Genomic DNA, 26696 nt, shown 5'->3' on the forward strand with positions numbered 1-26696 from the left:
CCAAATTCCAGGACGTTTCCCGCCCAACAATAGTCTCTAAGGCCTCTGATAGATGGGTGAAGCATTATAGACACCGCTAAGCAAGTGGCCGAACTCGCTTGCTCGGCGGGACTGATGGTACGCACCATTTATTGGCAAGGTATAGAGACTGGTAGAATATCATAGAGGGAAGGACAATAGATCAAACTGGTGGCGGTGCATGGGGAAACCCACCCTCTCTAAATAACTAACTAATAACTAATTTATAAATATCTTAACGCATCAGTACAAGCCGCTGTAGTTGTTAAAAACATTAGATTTTTTACTCATTATATTATGATAACATTGTATGTATATATTAATACTCACAAAACAAATTGTAATAGTGGTTTCTAATTGTATTGATGTCCTTCTGAAGACGGTCTATAAGATGTAACATGTTAAGGATAAAATATTAAAAAGGAAAAAAAAACCTCATTAGTCATACTGGACGGAATTAATTAACCTTTTATAAGAAGGCAAAATTTCGGAAACTGACTACTCTGTTGGAGCGATTAGGTGGCGCTAACCTCCACCTTCGATCTTCAGTGTTTGTTTCAACAACACGACGCGAGAGCAAGTGTCCTATATGCGCGTCAGTTTAGTACCAGTAGTCGAAACTCATCACACTGAACTTCTGCCGTGCTCGGCTATCGGTAACCTCCCTCAACTTAAATCAGAGCGGAACCGACCATCTTTCATGTGCATGCGAAATTCAAAGGTCATCATAAAATGATAAGACTGTGCAGTCTGAAACTTGTCGAATTTGAATTTATCACAATGGTCGGTATGAAAAATTGCAATTTTCTGTGAAATAACGTGTAGTCCGATGAAAGTCAACAAAAGTTTCCGAAGAACGTATCATCTCCATCTTCAGGGTCGACAAGTAAGCTAAGAATGAAACCAGTACCTCAGGCTGTAAACCTGCAAGCTGGAGGTCATATGCACCTTCGAAAAGTCGATGACTTTCACTGGACTACACGGCGTTACATCCAAGAAAATATAACTCATCTGTGTGTGTATATATATAAAGTTTAAGGTAAAGTTGTCCCTGTGCAAACTAATTAAGCACTACGACAGTTAGGCGTATGGGGGAAAGGATGCATAGATCCATATTATCTTGACCTGGCACTAGTTGGAAGTGAGTGGTCAACTTCACGCCTCGGTCGCTTTAGTCCCGAGGAAAGCTGGGTGGGCCCCAGAGCTGGTCTGGACGACGTGGAGAAAAGAAAATTCTTGACCCTACCGGGACTCGAACTCCGACCACTTGGTCGCCCAGCCAGTAGCTATTTTATATTGTAAATTGAATAATTCCTTACATTCCACACCATTTTCTGAATTTATGATCTTCTGAAATCAGGAATGACGAAGTTTACAAAAAGAACACATTTATGTCAGCTATAGGCTTACCGGAACAGGTTCATTACATTGTACGGAAGCAGATATAAAATATGGCGGCCGCTGATTGAGCATTCCAGTCAAGGAGGATTAGTACAGGAGCCGAAAGGCCTGACTAGACTCAAAGGAGCCGTCGGACTGCAGCAGGAAGTAATGAGGTATCCATTACTTTCTCCTTGCCTCACCGAGTGAAGAGTCAATCCACATGACATATGGCCCGAGGCACTAGTTACAAAGCCGCTACTTGTACGATCTTTTCAGCGTATTTATTTCACATCATACTGCCAATATAATGACACGTCAGTCGGCGTACTGATAAGGCTACGGTCATGATGTAGGTTCGAGGCCTCGCATGAACAGAGGCTTTGTTCTCTTTCGCCGCGTCCAGACTGACTCTGATACCAAAGGGAGGCACGGTGTCGCTGCCATGGCATCCTAGTGCGATACCGCCCTTAGTGATGGTCGGGACTGGACAGGTTTGAAGGAAACAGAAATACACACGCACGGACGTCAATGGACTGGCCTCAGACTGTCGTGTGATGTTAATTTGGCCTTTGCCTTCGTGGCACTGATCCCAGCAGCATTAGCACTTGGCATCTTGGTTGGAAGCGCTGCCAGACAGATGCCAGGTGCGATATATGACTACTAAATTAATACATTGAGTTTGGCCGAGATGCTGGCAGCTGCGCCATGGCCTCCCGTTGGCATCCAAGGGCGATACCGCTTTAAGGCCCATTCTAGCCTTCTACACAATGGATTCAGGTGGGCTTTTCCCAGGCGGTAAAGCGATCGGGAGGAGCACCTGACCAGTCACCTCCATCTAGTGTCAATGTTAAGAATATGTAGAATCATACCTCCATTCCCCCATACATTTTAAGGGTTCCCCAAACATTAATAGTTTAATTCAATTCATGTTTATTTACGTGCAAACTTAACAGCACAGAGGCCATAAAGTTAAGTTGCGCCGGTCACGGAAGCCGAGCGGTCTAAGGCGTGCACTGTCTTCGCTCGCTCGGAAGCCGGGATCGTGGGTTCGAATCCCACTCAGGGNTAATAATAATAATAGTTATATGTAAGGTAAGGTAAGATAAAGTTGCCTCTGTGATTAACTAATTAAGCACTACGCCATGAAGGTGTTAGGGGAAGTGGATGTGTAGATCCACATTTTCTTGACCTCGGCACTAGCTGGAAGTGGTGGTCAGCTTCGCGCCCTTGCAGCTTTACCCCTGGGGAAAGAGACCCGGGTACGCATTACATAGGAGGCTGGGCGGGCCCCAGAACCGGTCTGGACGACATGGAGAAGAAAAATTCTGATCCTACCAGGACTCAAACTCCGACCCCTTGATCGTCNGCCCTTGCAGCTTTATCCCTGGGGAAAGAGCCCCGGGTACGCATTAGATAGGAGGCTGCGCGGGCCCCAGAGCCTGTCTGGACGACATGGAGAAGAGAAAATTCTGATCCCACCAGGACTCAAACTCCGACCCCTTGGTCGTCCAGCCCGTAGGCAGTCGCTATACCGACTACGCTGCCCCGGCTCAATAACAGCTATTTGTATCACGTAAAACTTCTTTCACTTGCATAGATCTACATTTCAGTCGTTAAAATTCAAATAATATATACAGTACAAATTTTATTTTTGCACGATAAGCCAATATTAAGGTGAAAATTACAGCAATGGTCTACATTTGGGGGGGGGGGCTGGATTCTGCAGTGTTGACGTTACAGGAATTAAAGCTGGCATTTGAAGAGTAAAATAATAATTACGAGCAAATTAAAACGAATATGAAATGTGTCAAATTACGTAAAAATGGTTATAACTTACGGATCAGATGAAGGGCAAATGAACAGGAGACTACGCAACAGAACCCGGTATCAAGCCTAGTTTCCCGCATGCTTAGAACAGCACAATTTACATTGGCGGGCCCTTGTGAACAGGCGTCATAGAAAGGGGTAACTCTTTAACGAGCCCAGCCACCATCAGCGTCTCATGGGTTAGTTGTTTATTCATTTAACGTGTTAGGGCGGCCGCACACCAACTGCGTCAAGACAAGCATCAAGATATGGGACAAAATACACAGTCTTGCTTCATTCGTGATTCGTTAGCATGAAGCTGACGTCAACATCATGACTCAGACCGGTGTGTGGCGGTTTTCATAATCTCACTGTTTCAACTGTGCTCCTTTCTTTGCGTCATGTCGCAGGCATCGTGTCTTGAATGTTACATGTCTTGACGCATGCCGGTGTGCGGCCTACCACGGTGTTACTGAGAGATTGTTAACGTAAATTCTCGGAATGCCAGGAATAATAGGAGAGGCCTTGATCATCATGTCGGGTGCAATAACGAGTGCAACAGTGATCTTTGTGACATTTCAATTCTACACTTAACGATCCATCTGAATGCCATACAATGCATGTGAAAGCTCTCTGAAGACCAGGGGCTGTTTTAGCTAATAACAGTCGCGGATGGAAAGCATAATATTTCCTTCCTTTCACTATTCGTTTCACAACTGCAGGCCAAGAACGCCATTTTGCGAGGGAATTGTCTCTTGGATTTGCTGCATTTTCTACGTAACTACTGTTTCGTTTCGTATTTATATTGACATACTCCATTACATGTAAAATGATTAAGTGTCCCTGTGTCTAACCACGGCCCTACAGGGGCGTATGGGAGAAGTTGAAGTAAATATCCACACTTTCCTAATTTTATAATTAACTGGGAGTTACATTTGCTATAAAGCCGCGCCAGAGCTCAAGCGGTTAGTAGCTGGCTTCTCATCGCGGCGGCCCGAGTTCAAACCCTGGTCTGGTCAAGTGGGATTTGAGGTGGACAAAGTGGCGCTGGGGCAGGTTTTTGTCCGAGTACTTCGGTTTCCCCTGTCAATCTTCATTCCACCAAATTCTCCATCATCATAATCACCCGGGGCAGGTACAATAGGCCAATCAGTGGCCGCCGTGCCGAGTGGACCCAACTGGACTCCACCTCCCCCACCCCCGAGAATTAAAAAAAAAATACATTTGGTCTCACACTGCGGTAATTATAAGTGGATATCATTCTGGGCCCATCGGGCAGGAGAATGGGTGGGCCCAGGGACTGTCTCGGAATGATGAAGAGAAAAATGGCTGCTTCTGGAGATCTGCCATTATATTCGCCCCTTCAGCCCAAGGTTCAAAGGAACACAGTTTGGGAGAGACAGTTCAGAGTTAACTAAGCACTACGCCACGAAGGCGTATTGGGGAGTGGATTTATACAAGTAATTTATCTTTTTACCGGAGTATATGTCTTCATACGAGGTACTTGTTTGGCTGTTAATCTCCATGTGCTATTATCACGATTTCCCATTAACAAAATTATTTTTCGTAGAAATTATTGACGGTGAAATTAATTTCTTTAGGTTTTACTTTCGGGGGCACGCGGTAGCGTAGGTGGTTGAGGAAATATTTTACAGGCCGGAAGGTCGCGGATTCGAGTCCCAATGAGATGGATTTTTTTTTTCAACTTACCTAATCGTTCCAGCCGCATTATGGCCCTGGAGTCGACTCAGCCTCTAACAGAAATGAGTACCAGAAATATTCCTGTGGGGTAAAGGGCGATCGGCGCGTAAGGCTGACAAACTTATCGCCATCTCTGAGCCGATTATCTAGAAAAAATGTGGGAGCCTTTACGTCTAACAACCCTCTGGTCCTTCCCAGCCCAATCATTTGCAAAAAAGGGGAAGAACATGGAAATTCCTATGTTTTCGCAAATATGTCGAAATATATACCCACTTTTACCGAAAGTGAATACATTTACTAAGAGCATATTAAAAAGAAGTGGACGACATGAAAACATAAGTAGACCCAGCCATGTACTGTCCCCTGAAATAATTACACTGTTCTGTTTGTCATCTTCAAATACTGAATTTCACTGGTTATGACGGTAATTTTTGCAGAAAATGTTTTGAGTTGTTTACCAAAACAAGAACAAAATAGAATGACTGTACGCGACTAACGGACTTTCTTCTACGGAGCAGCTATAAAAAATAATTAAAAAAAGAGACCTTCATGAAATGCACGCCCGTAATTGTCCTATTAAATGCGTGAAGGGATTCAGTGTTTCAGAATTTATTCTGAACCAGAACAGGAAGGAGGCCGAATCTATGACAGTAGAAGATTTACGTGATTTCAGCGATCCTTCGGACGAAACCGGTGTCAGGATATGACTCATGCCAACTTGTGCAACAAAGCCACACTACTATGGGACTTCTATTGGCCGCGCCATAGCTCAAGCGGTTAGTCGCTGGCTCCCCACCGCGGCGGCCAGGATTCGATCCCTGGTCTGGTCAAGTGGGATTTGTGGTGGACAAAGTGGCGCTGGGGCAGGTTTTCTCCGAGTACTTCGGTTTCCCCTTCCAATCTTCATTCCACCAATTGCTCCAAAATCACCCTCATCTATCATCTGGGGCTGGTACAATAGGCCAGAAGTGGCCGCAGTACAAGGGACTTAGTCCCACCCCACTAGCAATAAAAAAAGGGACTTCTAGCCTATTCTCCATATTTAAATAAAAGGAAAAGAAACCTATGAGTTGATATTGATCTCTGTGTGTGTGTGTGTGTGTGTGTATAACCTCATATCTTTGCTAGGCAACGGTTCGGTAAACAAGTTACCACGGCAACGAATACAAGGTAACAATAGAAATGTTGAACGCGGTGTTTCCTATTCGGTCCGTGTCGCATCAAATACTCAGTATGCAGTGAAGGAAGTTTGAGGTTCTCACAGCAGTGGTCATGAGAAGTTCCATTTTCTGGGATTTAACGCCGTGTATTCCTTTATAACACTTTATAACAAGAAGACGAGGAAGAAGACGTAAGAAGATGCTGGATGACCTTGGGGACAGAAGAGGATACTGTCATTTGAAGGAGAAAGCTCTAGATCGCATTAAGTGGAGGAATTGTTTTGGAAGAGACTGTGGACCTGTCATCTTGACAGATTACTGATGATGATGATGATTCCGCTGAAAGTCTACTGGCATTTCAGAGAAACATGTCGCCTTCATCTTCAGGGTCGTGGGGGCGATGCAGACTGTTATTGGTTCACTCTGTTCCGTGAGCGAAAAGACGGGAACCGACGAGTTGTCCTGTGGTTCTCTCCTGTTTCCTACACTGACCCGAACTTTAAGCAAGCCGATTGCTCTGCTCGTTATCTGCTTCGTGCTGGTTTCTTGTCTGGCTTATTCTTAGGCTCTCAAAATGGAGGAAAAATGTTCCTCGGAAATGTCGGTTGACTTCTAACGGACTAAATGTCGTTATATAAGAGAAGACAAACCCCTTCATAACCACGGCTGTGAGAAGCTCATATTCAACATGAAGAGCTCTGATCATTTCTGCCTATAGGATGTATTTATATGTTTCGTATGATTCTCAAAATAAACTGCGATAATTTCTCTAAACAGGATTAATCAACTGGAATTTTATAGAGAGAAGTAACGTATAACCTGTGAGGTACGGATTTAATTGTTACATATTAAAAGAAGTTCAGTCTTCTTTTTTTTTTTTTTTCCTTGGCACTACAGCCCCAGTGGGCCTAGGCCTACCTCCATGAACTTCTCCGTTCACTTCGGTTTTTCTAGATCTTACACATTCGGTAGGACTCCTTGGGCGGGTGATCAGCTCGTCGCAAGGCCTCTACCTGTACACAAACACAGAAAAACGCAGACACACAAACTAAACATCCATGCTCTGAGTGGGATTCGAATCCACGATCCCGGTTTCCAAGCGAGTGAAGACAGTACATGCCTTAGACCGCTCGGCTACCGTGGCCGGCAGTTCAGTCTTTAAAGGGTTAAAATCCAGTTCTGCTCCGGTTTAAATGAGGCACGTACTGAAATATTCGAACAGGTTCAAGACGTTCGTTTACATGACCATTCTTATGAAGGGGAGAAAGTTATATTTCAACCGCTTGTTCTAATGATTAATACAGATCACATAACGAGCAACTGAAAAAATGGACATTTTAGCGAGCAAAATCCAGACCTCCGTTAAAATGAGTAGGGATTTTTCATTGCGTGTATTCACTTGACGATGTAAAAAATTAAGATATCTCTGTTAACATGCCGTGGAGGCTCATAGGGTTGTGAGATGTTGAGGCTCCCACATTTACTAGATAATCGGCTCACAGATGGCAGAGAGGTTGTCAGCCTTACGCGCCGGCCACCCTTTACCCCCAGGAATATTCCTGGTACTCATTTTGGTTAGAGGCTGAGTCGACCTCAGGGCCATAGTGCGGCTGGAAGATTTAGGTCAACTGAAGAAATCGCATCTCATCGGGACTCGAACCCGGCGACCTTTCTGCTTGTAGCATAGTGCCTCAACTAACTACCCTATCGCGTTCTTGGGGATGTAGGCTACATAAAATTAAATACATAAGCAAGGCCATGCTCATGGTTATCATACTGGTAAGTTCATGCATGTAACCGGTAAGAACTATAGGACTTCCGAATCCCAGGCACAACTAATTTCAAAGGTGGTAAGACACTGCAGAATGACAATGAAGGATAAATCGTGTAATTACAGCTTCCTATATGTGATTTATATTATGCTCAATGGCCTTAATAACTGAAAAAAAAGAGGTCAGTAAATTGCTGCTGCCAATAATAAAACAATCTGATGTAACCTGTCATATTTTCAGGCGGTTACATTCACGTTGAAAGCAACGCGTGTTTCCTGTATATCTCGGACTGCACTGCCACCGTTTCTTACGGCCGTTTTGTTGTTTAAATTCTGCAGGCCAGAACTTAACAGGGTGGAATTTACGTTCCATTTATTACGGGGATAAAGAAAGCGGAGACCACTTCATCTTCTATCCTGAACGGCTCGCAAACACAGTCATTCTCAAACCTATCACCATCTGAAAACCATAGGCGCGGCCATAGCTCAAGCGGTTAGTCGCTGGCTCTCCACCGCGGCGGCCCGGGTTCGATCACAGGTCTGGTCAAGTGGGATTTGTGGTGGACAAAGTGGCGCTGGAGCGAGTTTCCTCCGAGTACTTCGGTCTCCCCTGCCAATCTTCATTCCACCAATTGCTCCACAATCACCCTCACCTATCATCTGGGGCTGGTACAATAGGCCAGAAGTGGCCGCAGTACAAGGGACTTACTCTCACCCCACTAGCATATAATACTCATGGAGCTGAGCCCTCCTTGAGGAGCCGCCAATTCTGCAGCTACTCAAGAATTTCCCAGCATTTTATGAAACTCGAAGGTTCATTACCGTGTTCACAAGAGCCCTCCACTGGTCCCTATCGTGAGCCAGAAAAATTCAGTCCATAACATCCCACCCTATCTCTCTAAGATCCATTATAATATTGTTCACCCATTTACGCCTTGGTCTTCTCAGTGCTCTCTTTCCTTCTGGCTTCCCCACCAATATCCTATATGCATTCCTCCTCTACACCATTCGTGCTACATGTCCTGCCCACCTCACCCTCCTTTAATTCACATCCCCATACAAAATAATAATATTGTTTGCATGTGACAGAGACCCGCGGCTGGAGCTTGTGAACACGATAAATCTCCGGGTGCCAGAGAGAGAGAGAGATAGAGCGTTCTTGAGGAACTTAGCGACAATAGCGCTCCCACGAACGATTCTGTTCCATGGTGTGGGTTATTTCCAATTTTAAAAATATGAGCTGGAACGAGCAGCAAGTGAACTATACCGACAGCGCGACCGCCGCTTGTCGGCGAAGTCAGTGCAAACTTTAGCGGATAGAGGGTGTCGCGTGGTCAGCGCAACGAATCCCCACGGACGTTAATTTCGGTTTTCTAAACCGGAGCCGCTTACGAGGCTGAGTGAACCCCGTCCAAGAACCACTACTTCTCAGAAAATCTCGTAGCGCCGGGAATAGAACCCGGGACATTGTATCTGTAGCCAGGAACTCTTACCACTAGAAAACAGAGGCGGTCTAATGAGCTGGAATGCTTCTGAAAATAGACTAAATATCACGGTAGAGTGGATAGCTCTCCTGCTTCAGTTTGGGATGTCCTGTGTTCGATTTACGACCCTGATACAGAGCCTCCTGGCTGATATTCTTCTAGGTCTTCCTCGTTTCCTGCATTCTGGAGGTACGTGGATCAAATCTGACGCAGGTTACCGGCTCTCACGAAATGCTTCCAATACATTTAAGTAGGCCACAACTATTATCTTCCAAACATTTATTTCTTAACCATTCATGACAATCTCTGAAACTATATAACATGTCGCGTTGAAACAGAATCGTTAAATAGCTTATGAAAAGATCGATCATACAAGAATTTATAAGAGAAAGAATTTTTGTCATATAGGTCTATGTACTTCTCGTTTAGGCAAGCCGTAACAGACACCATTACATCCCACCAACCTCTGGAAAACCAAATTATATCCGAAAATGGATCAGAATATCGATGGAAAGACGGCGTAAGGGAAGATCCAAAGGACTTAGGAATTTATAACTGGATAATTCGCACACAAGACAGAAGTAGTTGGAAGGAAATTGTTGAGCAGGCCAAAACGCTCAAGAAATGAAGCTGTCGAGCCTTATGATGAAGGATCAGAATATCCAATTACAAACGAGTGGGTCAGTAAACAATCACAAAGCTATCACGTCTTCCTTCACAACTGTCCTCACCAGTGAACGCGCACCCAAACGTTAATTGTTGTAACGACTTATTCGACCTTCATTCAGTTCTTTCATCACCAGTGGCGCACCAAAGAGAGTACCGAAGACTATTACCATAGCACAGGGACAATCTTTCGCAGCAGCAAAGCGTGTATTGTTGGGCACAAGGGGATGTGTTCAGTAATGGCCCATCAAGCGTCACCACCGAAGGACGACCACAGTTCTCGTCCACATTGACTACTGAAGGGAACATTGAACAAGTCCGCCCGCTAATTCTCAACAGTTGGTAGCCGATTATCAATGAACTGGCAAATCAATTGCAGGTTAGTCACGGTACTGTCTATGAAACCATCCGCTGCAGGCCTTGCTTCCGTAACGTTTGCACAAGGTTGGCTCCAAAACAATTCATGGAACAGCACAGGCGTAACCGTTTGCAGATTCCTAGCCGCCTTTTCAATCGGTATTATGGGAAACGCGACGCCTTAAAAGTCAAACTGTGACAGGTGTCGAAATGTTGATCCATTTCTATGAGCCACAGACAAAACGTTTTGAAGAAAGCAGTCTTCTGGGATTTGGCACCGTGTATATGTGGTGTTAACCGACGTTTCGGAGGAACGTATCGCCCCCATCTTCAGGGTTGAAGAAGTATAAGTCGCTTGCAGATTTACTTATACTTCTTCAACCCTGAAGATGGGGGCGATACGTTCCTCCGAAACGTCGGTTAACACCACATATACACGGTGCCAAATCCCAGAAGACTGCTTTCTTCAAAACGTTTTGTCTGTGGCTCATAGAAATGGATCAACATTTCGACACCTGTCACAGTTTGACTTTTAAGGCGTCGCGTTTCCCATAATACCGATTGANATGGACTCCACCCACCACTAAGCGAATTAAAAAAATCCTTGAGCGTTATCAGGAGAAGGTTGTGATTATGAACATTGCACGTTACAGTGAGACGATACGTGACAAGCTGAAACTGGCTATTCAGACTAACTTGGAAGATAACCATAACAAGTTTTTGTATGGTTGCATGACAATTCCCGGAGCTACCAGACTTTTTGAGTAGTAGAAGTAGTAGCAGTAATTTTCTGTAGCTTACGGAAGATAAGTTTCGTCGCTTCTGCTTTTTATATAGACAGGGGCATCATAATTCAACCTACGTCTATGTGGTCCTGGGTTCATGGACAGTCTATGACTATGTTAAGTCCTCATTGTCACGGCAGGGTAATGTTACGGTCATTCAGCGAGTTTTTACTGTACTGGAATTCCATTTATGTGTCACGTCAGTTTCTAGCACTGCATGCAGAATATCAATGCGTGGCTCCCAGGCACAGCGTGTTTAAGAAATGGATATCATAGGTAAGATTATAAAAAAAAAAAAAAGAAAAACAAAATTCGGATGGCGTTCTGTTATTTAATGAGAGATCAACAGAATTAATATTAATGCATTATAAATTCTGTTTGTTACACTTTAATTATATTAGTTCATTATAAACTATCAATAAAATTTGATAATATAAGGCCTTAAATTTATAAATTATAAAGAAATTATAAACTTTAATAAAGGAGCCGGGGTAGTGTAGTAGTATATCGATTGGCTACGAGCTGAAAGACTGAGGGATCGGAGTTCGAGTCTCTGTAGGGTGAAGAATTTTCTCTTCTCCAAATTGTCCAGACTGGCTCTGGGGTCCACAGAACCTCCTATCCAATGGGTACAGGGGGCTTTTTCCTCCGGGGTGTGAAGTTGACCACTCAGCTCCACCCAGTGTCGAGGTCAAGAAAATGTGGATCTATACATTCACCCCCCATACGCCTTCATGACGTAATGCTTAATGCGTTAAGCCCAGGGACAGCTTTACCTTTACCTTTTAGAACCTTTAATAAAGTTGTCAAGAATGACACTTCTTTTTATATGAAGCTCGAAAACGTTGCCTTCAGACTTCCGTTTTCGTGGAATTTTCAAACACAATAAGGAAACTAGAAGTAAACCTTCCCATCATGGAAACTCGGAGACAATTCTCGAAATCAAACAGTTTCCGACACATTGCTTTATCACCTTTCCCTCTTGGCCGTCAGTATAAGTGGTCTATTTTAACACGTTCGGAAGGTGATCCTACAACTCAGTAATTCGGAGTCAATATAAGCGGTGTCAGGCGTACGTTCAGGGTGGATAGGGGAGGGGAAGGTACTTCTGGTTGCATTTTTTTATTGCTAGTGGTGTGGGACTAAGTCCCTTGTACTGCGGCCACTTCTGGCCTATTGTACCAGCCCCAGATGATAGGTGAGGGTGATTGTGGAGCAATTGGTGAAATGAATATTGGCAGGGGAAACCGAAGTACTCGGAGCAAACCCGCTCCAGCGCCACTTTATCCACCACAAATCCCACTTGACCAGAATCGGGATAGAACCCGGGCCGCCGCGATGGGAAGCCAGCGACTAACCGCTTGAGCTATGGCGAGGCTTTCTGGATGCATACTCTGATTCAAACTGCTGTTTCAATCAACATCAAATGGGAATATTGCTGCAGAAATGGTGTGCGTTTCACATCCTCGTGAAAATATAAATTCGTGGAAGAGATAGTTCAGAAAGAATGTTTTATAACGTCTCTTTCTTTCACTCCGCCACCACAGCAGGAAGTATGGACAGGCTTCTTACAACATGGTTCGGCTCATTGTTCCATCATCAGATATTCGACTTTTTATATTCACCTGTATTCGCCTACTAGTATTCCTACATTGGATAGTATTTACATATTAATATATTGGTATGTATTGATATATAATGGCGTTATATGTAAAAATGTGGGTTTACCTCTAAGATTAAATATTAGTTGTTACAAAGTTAAATAATTAAAATTTAAATTAAAACGCATATAGAATGTTTTTTCATGTTTTGTCTGGGTGTAATAGTTGTGTGTATATGTGTCTCTTCTACCGATGTGTTTCTTTGGGGTTCTCTCTTGTCTTGTGTATGTTTTGTTGTTTTGTAGGGAGGAATAAGTTTTCTCCTTGTTTTCCTTGTATTTGTGTCTTGTATGCGATTGATGTGTTGTACAGTGTTTCAAAACTTGGCTACGAATTAAATTCAATAAAAACATTAAATGCCTCAAAAATTCCGCTTAATATGAAGGGAAAATAAGGGTAGGTAAACCGCAATAAGCCGGTCACGGTAGCCGAGCGGTCTAAGGCATGCACTGTCTTCGCTCGCTCGGAAACTGGGATCGTGGGTTGGGATCTGTTTCCTGTGAGGTACGGACTGAATTCTTATATATACAATTCTTATACGCTGCCGGTCACAGTAGCCGAGCGGTCTGAGGCATGTACTGTTTTCGCTAGCTCGGAAACCGGGATCGTGGGTTCGGATCCCACACAAGGCACGGATGTTTGGTATGTGTGCGTGTTTAGGTAGAGGCCTTGTTACGAGTTGATCGCTCGTCCAAGGAGTCCTACCGTCTGTAAAATAAACATAAAACTGAAAATCAGATACCAGGGACCAAGGGGGCTGTAGAGCCAGAGAGAAAAAAAATATACCCCAATAAAATTACTAAATAAAGATAGCGGGAAGGTATTCCCAGATGAATGTCAGAAGTTTCATGCTCCTGGCACCTTAATATATGAAATACGTATATTTGTACTTACTCAAAACAGAGTGCCCATTCACGGTGGTCCATGGCGCTGTTCTGTCATAAGGCCTGTGTAAATGGTGGTGCAGATGGTGAAGCTGGTGCAGCGGGTGGTGTGTGTGATTGTTATTATGACTGAACAGTATGTCGTCTGCATTGCTGCTGACAAGCACTCCTTTGTTCCTATTCGCAAGGCTCAAATCGGAATTTGCAAAGTTCGTTAGCCCCACGACATCCACTGTTGAAGTTGAAGACACATTGTCACCTGGGGGGGTATCGTAACCTCCCCCTCCACTTCCGGTCATATAATTTGTGAGAGTTACCTCACTAGCACTCCTAAGTTCGTTTTTCATTTTATATGATTTTGACATTGACACCATTAGTTCTCGTCCTCAAAAATGTTGATCCAGCTCCAAAAACGGAGCTACCATAAAGCACAAATAAAGAATTGGATCTAATAATAAAAAAAACCCGGTCTACAAAACCGAGATTAACGGCCGTGGGGATCTGTTGCGCTGACCATGCGACACCCTCTATCCGCAAAAGTTGGCACTAACTTCGCCAACAAGCGGCGGTCGCTCGGTCGGTATAGTTCGCTTGCGGAATACAGAACACGTAGTTTTAATTAAAAAAATAAAAATTGATTGAAGATATAAATAAATTAAAAATAATCCTACTGTCTCGCGCAATCTCACAAGGATGCTGGCTGTTTATCATAAAATTTTATTCAACATGCATCACAGTTCTTCCCGCGAATCACGGTCCACTATCTGTTCTACGTTCATTTTGTTGTTCTTCGCATTTCACTTGTCTTCACATCCACTTAATATACACGATGTGTGGAACGAACCGCAGAGATACAGAATTAACTCACTGCACGTGTCAGAAACATTACGTTCATTTGTCTGATGATAACATCGCAGCTATGGTCCAGTTTCTTCACCTGAAAAGGAAAATAGATGATTAGTACACGTATTTATGAGAATGGTATCCGTTGATTTATACGTTTATGGAACCTGGCTCAAACAGAGACTGGGGTGCGTGAGACCAAGCACCTGGGGTGAATGTTTGGACCTGAGAGAGAAAATGTAACAAAATGGAGGGAATTACACAATAATGAGTACCATACTTCATATTCTTCGTTATATATTATTATGATGATCATATATAGAAAGATCTATTAATCTATGGCTCTACAGCCCTTGAGAACCTTGCCCGTTGTTTTTAATTTGTTAATCTATAAACAGTCTTTAGGACTCCTTGGATGAGTGATCAGCCCGTAGCAAGACCACTACCTACACACAGAACAAAAAACACCGAATAAACGCACACGGACATCCATACCTCGAGTGGGATTCGAACCCACGATCACGGCTTCCGAGCGAGCGAAGACAGTACATGCCTTAGACCGCTCGGCTACTGTGACCGGCAGTGTATAAGAACAATATATAAGAATTCAGTTCGTACCTCACAGGAAACAGATCCGAACCCACGATCCCGGCTTCCGAGCGAGCGAAGACAGTACATGCCTTAGACCGCTCGGCTACCGTGACCGGCAGTGTATAAGAATAATATATAAGAATTCAGCCCGTACCTCACAGGAAACCGATCCGAACCTACGATCCCGGCTTCCGAGCGAGCGAAGACAGTACATGCCTTAGACCGCTCGGCTACTGTGACCGGCAGTGTATAAGAATAATATATAAGAATTCAGTTCGTACCTCACAGGGACATGCGCCGACCNATCATTATTATTACTGTTATTATTAGTTTCGTTATTAATATTATTATTATTGCATACTGCTCTATTTGAAAATCAAATTGTTCTTCGCTGTCACATTTTGGCTTTGCCTTTGTGCGTTTGTTTCTGTTTTCATGAACACTTTGTAACCAATATAAATTATCATTTTTTGTATTCTGTTCTTAATTATTTTTGTGTATTTCTATCTATTCGTGCTAACTTTNATTAGAAAGGCTGTAGAGGCAGGCGCTGTCGCCTTATTGGAGATAAATTGGCTTGAGGGAACCGGGAAAAGCCATGAAATATCTCAATTTGGACAGCAGGACTTCCGACCGAGATCTGAATACAAGGCCTCCCGGGATATGAAGAATGTTACATTACTATCATTATTATTACTGTTATTATTAGTTTCGTTATTAATATTATTATTATTGCATACTGCTCTATTTAAAAATCAAATTGTTCTTCGCTGTCACATTTTGGCTTTGCCTTTGTGCGTTTGTTTCTGTTTTCATGAACACTTTGTAACCAATATAAATTATCATTTTTTGTATTCTGTTCTTAATTATTTTTGTGTATTTCTATCTATTCGTGCTAACTTTGTAATTGGCCTCCGTACTGTTAAGTTTGCATATAAATAAACATGAATTGAACTGAATTGAATTATTATTAGAGGGATGGGACTAAGTCCCTTGTACTGCGGCCACTTCTGGCCTATTTTACCAGACCCAGATAATAGATGATCATTATGGAGCAATCGGTGGAACAAAGACTGGCAAGGGAAATCGAAGTACTCGGAGAAAAACCTGCCCTGGCCCTACTTTGTCCACCACAAGTCCCACATGGCCAAACCCGGGCCGCCGCGGTGGGAAACCGAGGACTAACAGCTTGAGCTATGGAACGACCAAGAATGCTACATACTTCACCGCTATGCTCGATGACAGAATGTTGTCGTTACAGTATTCGTACTGACTGAAGATGAATAGGTTTTTGACCACGTTCAAAATGACTCACATTCAGAATCGTAATTTCTATACTATAAAAAGGCAACATTTTAATTATATACACGAAGAAAGAAATTTTATAAGGTACAGTTAACAGCAATATGAAATTTCGAGAATATCGAGTAACTGTTTTTTTATTGCTAGTGGGGTGAGACTATGTCCCTTGTACTGCGGCCACTTCTGGCATATTGTACCAACCCCAGATGATAGGTGAGGGTGATTGTGGAGCAACTGGTGGAATGAAGATTGGCAGGGGAAACCGAAGTACTCGGAGAAAATCTCCCCCAGCGCCACTTTGTCCATCACAAATCCCACTTGACCACACCCGGGATCGAACCCGGGCCGCCGCGATGGGAAGCCAGCGACTAACCGCTTGAGCTATGGCGCGGCCTCGAGTAACTGTTAATGCAGCTCTGAAGGTGAACGGTCATTTTTAATGTAGGTCTGTGAAAGTCTGTGGCATTTTCCAATGGTTCTAGAAGATTCAGAAGTATTACACACGTCTTCAGTATTAACGAAGAACAATTTCAGCACCCTGCATTTTCAGTACGTTCCAAAACTCTTCATTCTGATGCTACTTCACGCAGAGACCGTCGGTTTTCCTCGCAAGTTCTGGTGCTACATAATAAAACCTGTTACGCATAATTTTCTAAGGTTTGTGAACATTTTAATACAAAACCAGGTAATTAATAGATATAAAATTGGGCAAATCTTGACAATTGTCACCTTCTGGAACGGGACACCATGCAGTCTGTACGAAACACTGGTCACGATCTAACAGAATACAACGGGTCACATCACAGACAACAGGAATCTTTCAGGTCTCGCATGGCGAACTATTCTGTGTGTCTGGAATTATTATTATTATTATTATTTATTCGTATAGTGGGGCGAGAGGGGAGTCTAGCTGGGCCCACTCGGCGCATCGGTCACTGTTTGCCCTATTGTACCTGCCCCAGGTGATTATGACGATGGAGAATTTGGTGGAATGAAGATTGGCAGGGGAAACCGAAGTACTCGGAGAAAACCCGCCCCAGCGCCACTTTGTCCGCCACAAATCCCACTTGACCAGACCCGGGCTCGAACCCCGGGCCGCCGCGATGGGAAGCCAGCGACTAACCGCTTGAGCTATGGCGCGGCCGTGTCTGGAATTAACTTGACTTTAAAATCAGTTCTTTGTTTCCTGTGATACTTTCTTCCACATAACAGGAAGACGACACCGCTTCAAATATTCCAGAATTTTTTTCCGGTTGCTGCGCAGTTCATGGTCACAGGCACACATAATTCTCACTATATTAGGCCTAAGGTAATTTACACAAAAAAAAATAATAATAATAATAAAGAAAAAAATCAGTATCAACAATTTGACTGTTTCCAGATTCTGTTGAATTAAAGTCTCTTAATCGCATCAAAGCTTATAGAATACATAAAAATTACATTTTTAGTGTTAATTACTTCGCATTTGATACAGATTTAGTTACTTTTAAAATTAAATTTAAATTTAAAATTTAGATTCATCTTAATTTACCCTGTTTATTTTTTATTTTTTGCTAATATAACACATTCAAATTATAGATTCAGTTTAACACAAACGCACAATCATTTTAAGTAATGTGACACTTCAGAAGAATTACTTCAGTTTGCTAGCAGAGCTAGCCAGGATGATTCTAGATTTTTCTTTCATTAACATGACAACTTAAAAGATAGACAACTGGTTACCATATCAGCAGGAGATATGTCTTTAGGCACAGCGATTCTCTTCCAGGACTGAATTTGAAACCGACCTCTCACCTATATTTTGTGCCGAGGTTAGAATACATGAAAATTCATGGTCCAGGGAAAACTTTGCGTTTTATTATATATAAATGAAGAACAGTAACACGTAAAGCCCATTTAACACACACAATCTCCATTGTTAGGACTGACATGAAATTCTTTTCTCGTCAGCAGGTTTTCCGCCTATATATTTACCACTAAAAACGCAGCAACGTCTCGCCAACATTGGGTTTGATAATGGCGGATTTCAAGTATTCACTTTTTTCTATGTGTACCTCCTTTTGCCTACCGTATCACAGTCTTTCATTACGTGGTGAGGGTGGTCATCAAAATTTCCGGGGGACAAAGACGCAACATAGACAAGTTTTCCAGCTTACAAATTACCACTGTGGTGTCCTTTTGCAACACTTCATATATTTTATAAGTTTATTATGCTTACGTATTCTCTTTCTGCGCTTAGTGAAGCAACAGGTAATTTAGGCTCTCACGAATGTTTTTAACTAACCATCGCCAGCAAATGGACATATGTACAGCGAATCGATAATTCGATAGATCGACACTCCCACGATACCGTATGTTCAAATACCCAAACAAGTGTAGTTCCCCGGTCAACCGACCAGATCACCAATGCCCGCGCATTGATGATATTTTCAATCTTAAACATGGCGATGCTCACTGTTTATCGTCACATTTGGCAACTTTTAAAATAAAATTAAATTGTGGGCCCTACAATGAAGGGCAAAGCAAATCTAAGACGTACCATAGAACTTAACGTAGATTAATATAGCCACGTTCGACTAACCCCAACTCTCCCATTAGCAACAGGCAGTGTTTTCGGGAATGTAACTCTCGTAGTTGGCGAGGTACTGCTACATTATCGTGCTTCATTACACCTCAGATACGAAAGTGACATATTTATTACGAACATTTTGATTTAAAATCTGGTAATATATATATAAATAATTTTAAAATCTTGGTGCTTCATAGAACTGGTTCTAGATTAACTTGCCTTTAAATTCCATTCTTCCTAAAAATGCAACTGAGCAATTTTTCCTCCACATAATACGCAAGGCATTGCTACCTGAACGCCGTGTAACCATTCTCTCACTCCATACTGCTCGACCGATACTAAACGAAGGGCAGCGCAGTGGTCGTTATTTGTCCGTGCATCCTCCTGTGGCGCATGCGCAGAAGCAAACTCGAAAGGATGGGTAAGGAAATACCGGTGGGGGTTAAAGGAAATCTTGCGGAAATTATACCGTGTAACCAATCATTATAAAGTAAAAGCATAATATCAGAGAAACCATTGGGTTGTTCTTGTGCTAGACATGGAGCCAGGGAAATTTTCCAAGATTTCGAAACAGTGATTCCTGAGTGCGAATAACGAGGTGATAAACCCCCTCCCCCACTTCCTTATCATTTTGACAACCCATCATATTTATGTGTTTCTCTTTACTCAAAGACATGAAACGCACATAGGAGAAATGGAATATGAGGTTGTGGACTGACCTCAACAGTCTCGCTTTTGAGTCCAATTATTGGTGCCAGCAGAGGGAGACAAACCAGGTACCTGCTCCTAACTTACTTACTTACTCACTCATGGAGCTGAGCCCTTCTGGAGGAACCGCCAATTCTGCAGCTACTCAAGAATTTCTCAGCATTTTATGGAACCCGAGGGTTCATTATCGTGTTCAAAAGAGCCCTCCACTGGTCCCTATCCTGAACCAGATCAATCCGATCCACACCATCCCATCCTGTCTCTCTAAAATCAATTTTAATATTGTCCACCCACCTACGTCTTGGTCTTCCCAGTGGTCTCTTTCCTTCTGGGGTTTCCACCAATATCCTATATGCATTCCTCGTCTCCCCCATTCGTGCTACATGCCCTGTCCATCTCATCTTCCTTGACTTGATCATTCTAATTATACTACCTGCCCATAAATAAAGAAAATCAAAGTTGAAGAAAAAAATACATATACCAAACATTAATAACAATCAGAAGTATGTGAAAATAATCTTCTGGCTGGAATTCTCTAATGCGATCAGTAAAATTAATTTAAACTGCGTAAACGGGTTTGTAAGCAAACTTTCTGATTGGCTCCGCTGCTCCCTGGGTAACTGACTCCTCCACCATTCGGGAAAAATCCTGCAAATGCCCAAGGACCCAATGTTGAGTCCTTAGCAGGGTGGTTGCATAAAAGTAGGTGAATTTTTGACCATCTACACACACCACCAGGTTTTGGGGGATGATTCTGGTCCGTGGAGTTAGTTACACTCGTAAAACACTAAGATGCACTGGATTTTAATTTCGAATACACTGTGAGTGTACAGAGTCAATCACTTCTCAAGTCATTTCGATTACGTCTTTTATAAATTTCAGAAATAGTCAAAAAGCCAGGAACAAAACGAAATGTATTGAATTTTAATTTTATTTTTATTATAAAAAAAGATAAAGTTATCCCTGTAACAGGCCGTAAAGGCCCATAAGGTTGGGGACGTCGAGGCTTCCACATTTTCTCTAGACAATGGGCTCACAGATGGCAGTGAGGTTGTCAGCCGTAGGCACCGGCCGCCCTTTACCCCCAGGATGATTCCTGGTACTCATTTCTGTTAGAGGTTGAGTCGACCCCAGGACCATAGTGCGGCTAGAATGATTAGGTAAATTTAAAAAATCCAATGACCTCATCGGGATTCGAACCCGCGACCTCCAGGTTTGTAGCATAGTTCCTCGACCAACTACGCTACCGCGTGTCCCCTTATTTTTATTATACATTACTTTATATTATATTATATTTTATATCAGTCTGTACAGTGATAGAATGGAAGACCGGACTTTGATTCCCGGCAACAGCGAAGATTTTCTCTACGCCACAGCATTCAGACCGACTCTGAGGCCCACCCAGCGTCCTCTCTAATAGCGCCTTGAGTTCTTTCTCCAGAGGCAAAGCAGCAGACCGTGAAGCCAACCACTCACCTTCATCTAGTGCCGAGGTTAGGAATGCGTGGATTATGCTTTCACATCCCCATACATCTTCATGACATGGGGCTTAATTAAGCATATGGACAGCTTTACCTGTATAATCTCTTCCTTCAGCATGTTCATCTATTTGAAATCCTGTCAGCGGTAGAAATAACAAGCCATTTTTCATTTTTATTAACATAGCCTATATGTAGGACCGCCTATGCTGTCTAGTGGTCAAAGTTCCTGAGTTCGATTCCCGGCGCTACCAGATTTTCTGAAAAGTACTGGGTCTGGAACGGGGTGCACTCAGCCTAGTGAGGATAAACAAACAAATTAGAACTTCAGTGACGGAGCCTCTTGAAAGAAAACGAAGAAATAAGCTATTTAGCAGATATAAAAACAGAGTTTAATATTAGGAAACTAATTTTTCTGTTATCATATTTATTACTGATCGGTTTTCCTATCTTTGCTTACCTACCCTACTTTTCTTCTTCCCGTCAACTTACATTATGACAAAGAGGCCTCCGTAGTCTACAGGTAATGTTCCCACCACAGCCTATATGTTGGACCGCCTATGCTGTCTAGTGGTCAAAGTTCCTGAGTTCGATTCCCGGCGCTACCAGATTTTCTGAAAAGTACTGGGTCTGGAACGGGGTGCACTCAGCCTAGTGAGGATAACTGAGCAGTTATTTCAAGGAAATAGCGGCTCCGGTATAGAAAACCGAGATTAACGACCGTGGGGATCCGTTGCGCTAACCACGCGACACCTTCTATCCGCAAAAGTTGGCACTAACTTCGCCGACAAGCGGCGGTCGCTCGGTCGGTATAGTTCCCTTGCGGACTACAGCCCATGGAGTCTTTTTATATATCGCAGTTATACCCGATGAGAAAAAGTGGACATTATATACAGTGGAACAGTTTTGGCATACCTGAGACAACTGATGATGGCCGTTTGGGGCCGAAACATGTTGTGAAGGCAAGGCGTGACAGAAACATTCGCATTGTTGACGGGATTATATTGTATGTTTCGTAACGTAGAGGAAGGGCCGTTGACAGAAGTTAAGGGCGTAACTGTAAGGTCGTTGCCTATTTATGAAGATACTTGGAACTAAGAAGGGTGTAGGGAACGTATGATGGAGGATATACCAAAGGAATGGGGATCTTCAGTTCATCTACAATTATTATGAAAGATCAAAGAGGTTTCGACGTGCTGAACATACTCTGTTCCACATTTCGGATGACTAAAACGTGATATTCACAAATTAGAACTTCAGTGACGGAGCCTCTTGAAAGAAAACGAAGAAATAAGCTATTTAGCAGATATAAAAACAGAGTTTAATATTAGGAAACTAATTTTTCCGTTATCATATTTATTACTGATCGGTTTTCCTATCTTTGCTTACCTACCCTACTTTTCTTCTTCCCGTCAACTTACATTATGACAAAGAGGCCTCCGTAGTCTACAGGTAATGTTCCCACCACAGCCTATATGTTGGACCGCCTATGCTGTCTAGTGGTCAAAGTTCCTGAGTTCGATTCCCGGCGCTACCAGATTTTCTGAAAAGTACTGGGTCTGGAACGGGGTGCACTCAGCCTAGTGAGGATAACTGAGCAGTTATTTCAAGGAAATAGCGGCTCCGGTATAGAAAACCGAGATTAACGACCGTGGGGATCCGTTGCGCTAACCACGCNAGTTAATGGCGAGATACATACTTTGATTCGGTCTTCGTTCTTTACATTCTAAAACAGGATCTTGTGGAGTCTTCCTTCTGTTTTGTTAATATCGTCATCAGTCAAGTTAATATAAGAAGTGAATGTGAATGCGATAAGTTTCTGTGTGGTTTCCACGCCTTGATGGGTGAGAGGTTATAAGCGTGGGGCAGTCCCGCAAAGCGCGGGTAGGTAAGTCACGTGTTCCGCCAGCGATCAGCTGTGGCACGAGCGCGTTCAGTCTTCACCAGTTCTCGCTCCAGAGCTCCAGAGGTATTCACACTGTTACGTTGTTCCAGGATACGCAGACCTTGAATGCTTCTTACGATAATCATCTGCTCATATTCTGCAGTTCACGTACGTGGCAGAACCGACCAAAACCAACATAATTTTTCAGCTCACACTGAAACCTCGCTGCACACTTCTGTTTAGCGGTAACGTTCTAGATACTTATTTGAGAGATACGGGGTTCAAATCCCGACCGGGGCCTCGTCTTTTAGTAATACGGCTGTTTTACTCAGTCTCGCCAGCCGAATACCGAGATATTTGTACAGCCGCATCTACGACTTCCCATGTTAGGAATTTCCCATTAAATTAACACCAATTAGGCTGTTGATCCGAAATTTCGGGCTTACGACTCAAAACTCGAATTTCTTAACTCTTAAAGATCCGTCATCAAATAATGATTTACTTATTTTAAACAGTTTTTAAGAGTTTAATGTTAATACTATGTGGTCACACGGTATCGTAGTTGGTTGAGGCACTATGCTACAAGACGGAAGGTAGCGGGTTCGATTCCCGATAAGGTCATTGGATATTTTTCAATTTACCTAATCCTTCCAGCCGCACTATGTCTCCGGGGTCGCCTCAGCGTCTAACAGAAATAAGTACTAGGAATCTTCCTGGTGGTAAAGGTCGCTCGGCGCATAAGGCTGACAACCTTACCGCCAACTGTGAGGCGACTGTCTAGAAAATGTGGGAGCCTCGACGTCTCACAGTCGTATGGATCTTCACGGCCTGGTACAGGGATAGCTTTACATTTATCCTAATGTTAATATTACCCTATTTCATTTCCCTTCGTTAATTTTATATTAAGAATAGAATACTAGCATAATAGCGGTTATAATATTGAAGAATGGGTCTCAGCCTGATCCCAGAAAGTTTCCTTACATGTCCCGTTTTACAAAAAGAACTGAGTCGCACGTACGAGGTAGGATCGTACCTTCAAATGAATCATGAACTCCTTCCTCGAATTCATTATCTACTCCTGACTATGTTCCCATCTATAACAGCCTACATGTTTTAACTAACTTATTGATTATGGCAATGCAACAATACGAAATCCCGTCATTACACAGGACCTAGAGCCGGTTCCATACTTAGTCCTCCCTGACTACACGCTTCCTCATGATTCATATTAATATTATCCTCCCATCTCCATATCAGTATTACCGAAATAAGACAGGCTTATATGTCTGATATCGTGCTCATGTCCGCCATTTGTAAAGCTGAGAAAAACAAGGCACGGAAAAAATAAAATTTCTAACTTTCAGAATTGCCGATCACAGAGGCAGCGCCTACTCAAGCATTGAGATCGTGGGTTCGAATCCCACTCGATATATGGATGTATGTCTGCGTTTGTCCTGTGCAGGTAGCGATCTTGTGTCGGGCTGATCCCTCGTCCAAGGAGATCTTCCGGCTGTTTACGAGATCCACAATTTCAGAACTGATTCTGAATGGAAATGGGCCGGAGAGTCAAATCCGTCAAGGTCGAGGTATAATAATAATAAGAAGAACCTTCAGCAATATGGATACGTCCTCCAAATTTCGTTCACTTTCAACAACACAAAAACTCGATGCCATTTATGCAATTTTCGTGCTATGAGGACACGTTAATATACACAGTCTCACCAAACAAGCTGTCCATATGTGCCACTGTATGCTGTGTGTATGTGTCCGGGGGGGGGGGGGGCGGGGGNCAGACAGACAGACACACAGACAGAGAGAAAGGAGACTCTGTTTAACAAGACGTCACGTTCATCTTGTATGACAGACTGACTTATAATTACAGGTTAATTCATTATATACATTGACAAAAGTCTGGACAGCAGACTACTTGACAAGTGACGTAATTGGCAAAGATAAACGAAGTATTTATTACTATTATTATGCTTCTACAGCCCCTTGTTGGACCTTGGCCGCTTTTCTTTGATCATATGAAGTCAGTAGGACACCTCAGACGGGGTGCCAATCGCAAGGCCTCTACCTGAATAACAAAAACACAGAATAAACGAAAGCAATACAGACAGCCATGCCTTGAGTGGGATTCAAACCCACGATCCTAGCGTTCGAGCGAGAGAAGGCACTTCATGCATTAGACCGTGGGCGGTATAAGAAGGTTTTACTCCCAGATAAATCTGATGTTAAAAGCCAGAACGAAGAAATGAAATTACAAAACTGTACGATAAAAAAGAAGTTGGGAGAAAGGCCAGGCATGGGGGAGACGTTAATATTAATTAATCTTCGAGAAGGAGGTTATGAAGGCGTGATCACAACTGTACCGGTTAAGAATACGGTCAAATATGGAACCCAGATGTTCATTACAGCCTTCACAAAAGCCCGCCACTGGTCCCTACTCTGAGTCATATTAATCCAGCCCATAACACCCAATCCTATTTCTCTAAGATAAATTTTAATAGTTTTCTCCCACTTATGTCTAGGTTTTCCTAGTGGCTCTTTCCTTCTGGCTTTCCCACCAAAACCCTGCATGTATACCACTTCTCCCCATGCGTGCTATATGTCCTGCCCACACAATCCTCCTTGAATTCATCATTCTAATTAGATTCGGCAAGGCATACAAGCAATGAAGCTCCTCATTTTGCAGTTTTCTTCAGCATCCTACTACTTAATTCCTCTTCGACCCATGTATTCCCCCCAGCACCCTGTTCTCAAATACCCTCAAAGTTTAGCAGAACTGAGAAACAAAATGTGCCAATGTAACATATATATTGTGGTGGAATACGACCATTTGCTATGCAACGCTTCAGTAAACACTGCATTAAAGCCGGAATAGCAATAGAAGCGGAAGTTCATTCGCTAGGCAACGGCTCAGACAGATTCCCGTGACAACGGGTAACACAGAATAACAGAGGAACGGTTTCAGATGGTTACCTATATTCGGGGCGACTGTAAGTTATAAAAGAGTCGTAATTTAGTCGTAAGGGAGTCACCCGCGTGGAGGCGGGGTCGCATACCTCCACCGTGACCCTGCGAGTTGTAGGAGGAGACGAAAAGGGAAGTCTCAAATCTGAGACAGTAACATATGGTTGCGAGTCCCAAAGGACTCGGACGCGAGAAAGACTGCGCTGGCAAGGACCAGCAGCATATACAAAAGACAGAGCCGTCCTCTCGTCAGAGAGGGCGTCCCACAAAAACAAGACCGTAATTGTCAAATAGTAATAAATATCTGGTCATGAGTCCTAGATGGGGCTCGACACCAAGACTCATTGACTGACTGACCGTCAGTCGCAATGTGACTGACTTTGATGTAAGACAGTTCAGTGTGTGAGCAGTGATTCCTAGATGGGGCTCGACACCAAGACTCATTGACTGACTGGCCGTCAGTCGCAATGTGACTGACTTTGACGTAAGACAGTTCACTGTGTGAGCAGTGATTCTTCGTTCTTCATTCGTCACAGCAGAAGAGAAGACACTCCTAGTCCAGTAAGGAATGGGGCGACTCGTAGACAGTCACTGATTGAGAGCTGTCGTAATTTATTGTAATTATAAAGAAATGTCAATAAATCGAATTATCGAATCCAGAACCCATTATT

The 26696-nt window shown here is 43.1% G+C and overlaps 1 protein-coding gene and 1 long non-coding RNA gene across 3 annotated transcripts in view; both read right to left on the minus strand.

The window, feature by feature from the left end:
- Positions 1–14192, minus strand: part of LOC111875326 (sodium-independent sulfate anion transporter) — a 56863-nt gene extending 42671 nt beyond the window's left edge. Inside the window, exon 1 of the mRNA XM_023871480.1 lies at positions 13687–14192. Within this exon, the coding sequence (XP_023727248.1) occupies positions 13687–14050 (364 nt within the window). The 5' untranslated portion in view covers positions 14051–14192. The remainder of the gene's footprint in view (positions 1–13686) is intronic.
- A 79-nt stretch (positions 14193–14271) lies between these two features.
- LOC111875338 overlaps positions 14272–26696 on the minus strand; it is a 129710-nt gene continuing 117285 nt past the window's right edge. For both annotated transcript variants that reach the window (XR_004514193.1, XR_002844707.2), the window contains exon 3: positions 14272–14613. This is a non-coding gene — a long non-coding RNA (uncharacterized LOC111875338). The remainder of the gene's footprint in view (positions 14614–26696) is intronic.

This window comes from Cryptotermes secundus, unplaced genomic scaffold, assembly GCF_002891405.2.
Source record: "Cryptotermes secundus unplaced genomic scaffold, Csec_1.0 scaffold442, whole genome shotgun sequence".
NCBI lineage: Eukaryota > Metazoa > Arthropoda > Insecta > Blattodea > Kalotermitidae > Cryptotermes > Cryptotermes secundus.